Here is a 1,994-nt window from a genome sequence, read left to right on the forward strand (position 1 = left end):
TGTCGTTATAAGCCTTAATTAACTTGAGGACAATAGATTTAGGTTATGGCATCACAATAAAAGCCCTAGTAATGCACTCAGCTGTTAACAAAAGGTTGGTGGGTCAAGTCTACCAGTCATTTCATGGGAGAAAGAGGTGGCAATCTGCTTCTATGTAGGTTTGAAGCCCTGAAAACTATGGAGGCAGTTCTGTTTTGTCAATGGGGCCCAACAGTTAAGGGCTCCACTGCTAATTGAAAGGTCTTTGGTTTGAAGCCACTAGCTGCTCAATGGCAGTCTACTTCTATAATGATTTACAGCCTTCAAAACTCTAAGGATCAGTTCTATTGTCCTATATGGTTAGTAAGAGGTGGAATTAACTACATTACAATGATTTTGATTTTTGTATGAGGTATGGTATCAGTACCTGGAATTACTTGATAATGTATTTCCTTGTCTTTTCTTAACTATGGAGTATCTACACTAGTCACCAGAGTAGATTAAAAGATCCTTTTTCATACACCAGGACCAAATTTTGATTGTTTACAATGTTCACAATACTGGCATATTATTTCCTTGTGCTCATAATTTATTATCAAGAAGTATTTCTACTTACCTAGAGAACCTAGCGTATTAGCCCAAAGTGCCCCTTGCCTGGTCAGCATATTCAAAATCCTACAGAGCAAAAAAGAGGGAAGAACTTATTAGAATATTTTCCTATAGAATTTTACAAACCACAACAGAATCTAAGTACACAAGCCTACACCCCAAAGTCTCCTTTATGTCCTCACTATCTTAATATTTCCTCAGAATTGTAAAAAGATGTCTTTTATATTCTATGGTATATGAATGAAACATTTTCAATGTAGGCAACAATTAGGTGAAATTCTTATTGTTAAATATGGTAAAACCTTAAGAGTTAGAAATTTCATAAGGAAGGAACTTGTCAGAAAATATAAACATTTTGACTAAAATGAGTGACAAAAAAGGGCAATAAACTGTACCCTATCAAAGACAGAAAACACATACCCCAGAAAAACAAGGCAGACCTATTGAGTTCTGGTTTTCACAGGTTTCATTGTACATGACTATTCTTAAGCCTCAACTAAAATGTTTGTGAATAACACGCTGGAAGGTATTTTATAAACAAGTTTACAGAAATTGATCTGTGTAAAAAGTGTCATTATTACGATGACAAATCAGTTTGATTTTCTTTTAGAAGGGGAGTATAAAGTAAATATTAGAATATTAAGCAGAATAAAAGTTTAGAGAATGAAAATACACTATAAGAGACTCAGTCATAAGGAATCATGGAGAAGGTAAGTTTCCAATTAACATGGAACAAAAGTAGTCGTTGGGGCACAACTGGGCAAGAGCTGATAATTGTGAAGGACAGGTTATAATTCTTAGGGGTTCACACACTGTTCTTTCTAGTCAAGATTCTCCATAATACAGTTCAAAAAATTACTGGGAGTAAAAGACAAGAAATATTAAGAATATAATTTTATCAAAGGATAGGCTAGTCATGCAAGGGTAACAATTACAAAGAACCCCGCTGGCTTTCAGGCTCCCCACGTCTGGTGCCACCTGCTGGCTAAGTAGTGTAAAGTACCTGAAAACAAAACCTCAACGCTATTGAAGAACACACATTAAATGATTCCAATTTACAAATACAGCCCACCGTCTGGGGGTGGCTCCAGCCTCTGTGGGCCCGTGGCTCAGAGCAGGGCTGTCAAGGCTTGGATGGCTCTGAAGTAGATTGCAGGGCCCTCTCCCGTGACCCCACTGAGTGGATTTGAACTACCCACCTTTGGGTGCACAGTGGGGTGCTCTGATATGTTTGGAACTGTGTGTTCTAGCTGCTGGTCAGCCCGACAGTTATGGGTGGGGTAGAGCCTCTCTCCTGGGCATGGGGCTGTGGAGCCATATCGTGTGTGTGTGTGTGTGTGTGTGTGTGTGTGTGTGTGTATATACTTGAGTATAAGCCAAACCGACTATCAGATGAGTCACCAACT

The 1,994-nt window shown here is 38.6% G+C and overlaps 1 protein-coding gene across 1 annotated transcript in view; it reads right to left on the minus strand.

Annotated features, from left to right (window-relative positions):
* LOC101651943 (mitochondrial import inner membrane translocase subunit Tim23) overlaps nt 1-1,994 on the minus strand; it is a 34,693-nt gene that overhangs the window by 15,546 nt on the left and 17,153 nt on the right. Inside the window, exon 5 of the mRNA XM_004716241.2 lies at nt 596-654. Coding sequence (XP_004716298.1) covers nt 596-654 — 59 coding nt within the window. The remainder of the gene's footprint in view (nt 1-595; nt 655-1,994) is intronic.

Source organism: Echinops telfairi, unplaced genomic scaffold, assembly GCF_000313985.2.
Source record: "Echinops telfairi isolate 266 unplaced genomic scaffold, ASM31398v2 ScPeMD7_7465;HRSCAF=8503, whole genome shotgun sequence".
In the NCBI taxonomy this organism is placed as follows: domain Eukaryota; kingdom Metazoa; phylum Chordata; class Mammalia; order Afrosoricida; family Tenrecidae; genus Echinops; species Echinops telfairi.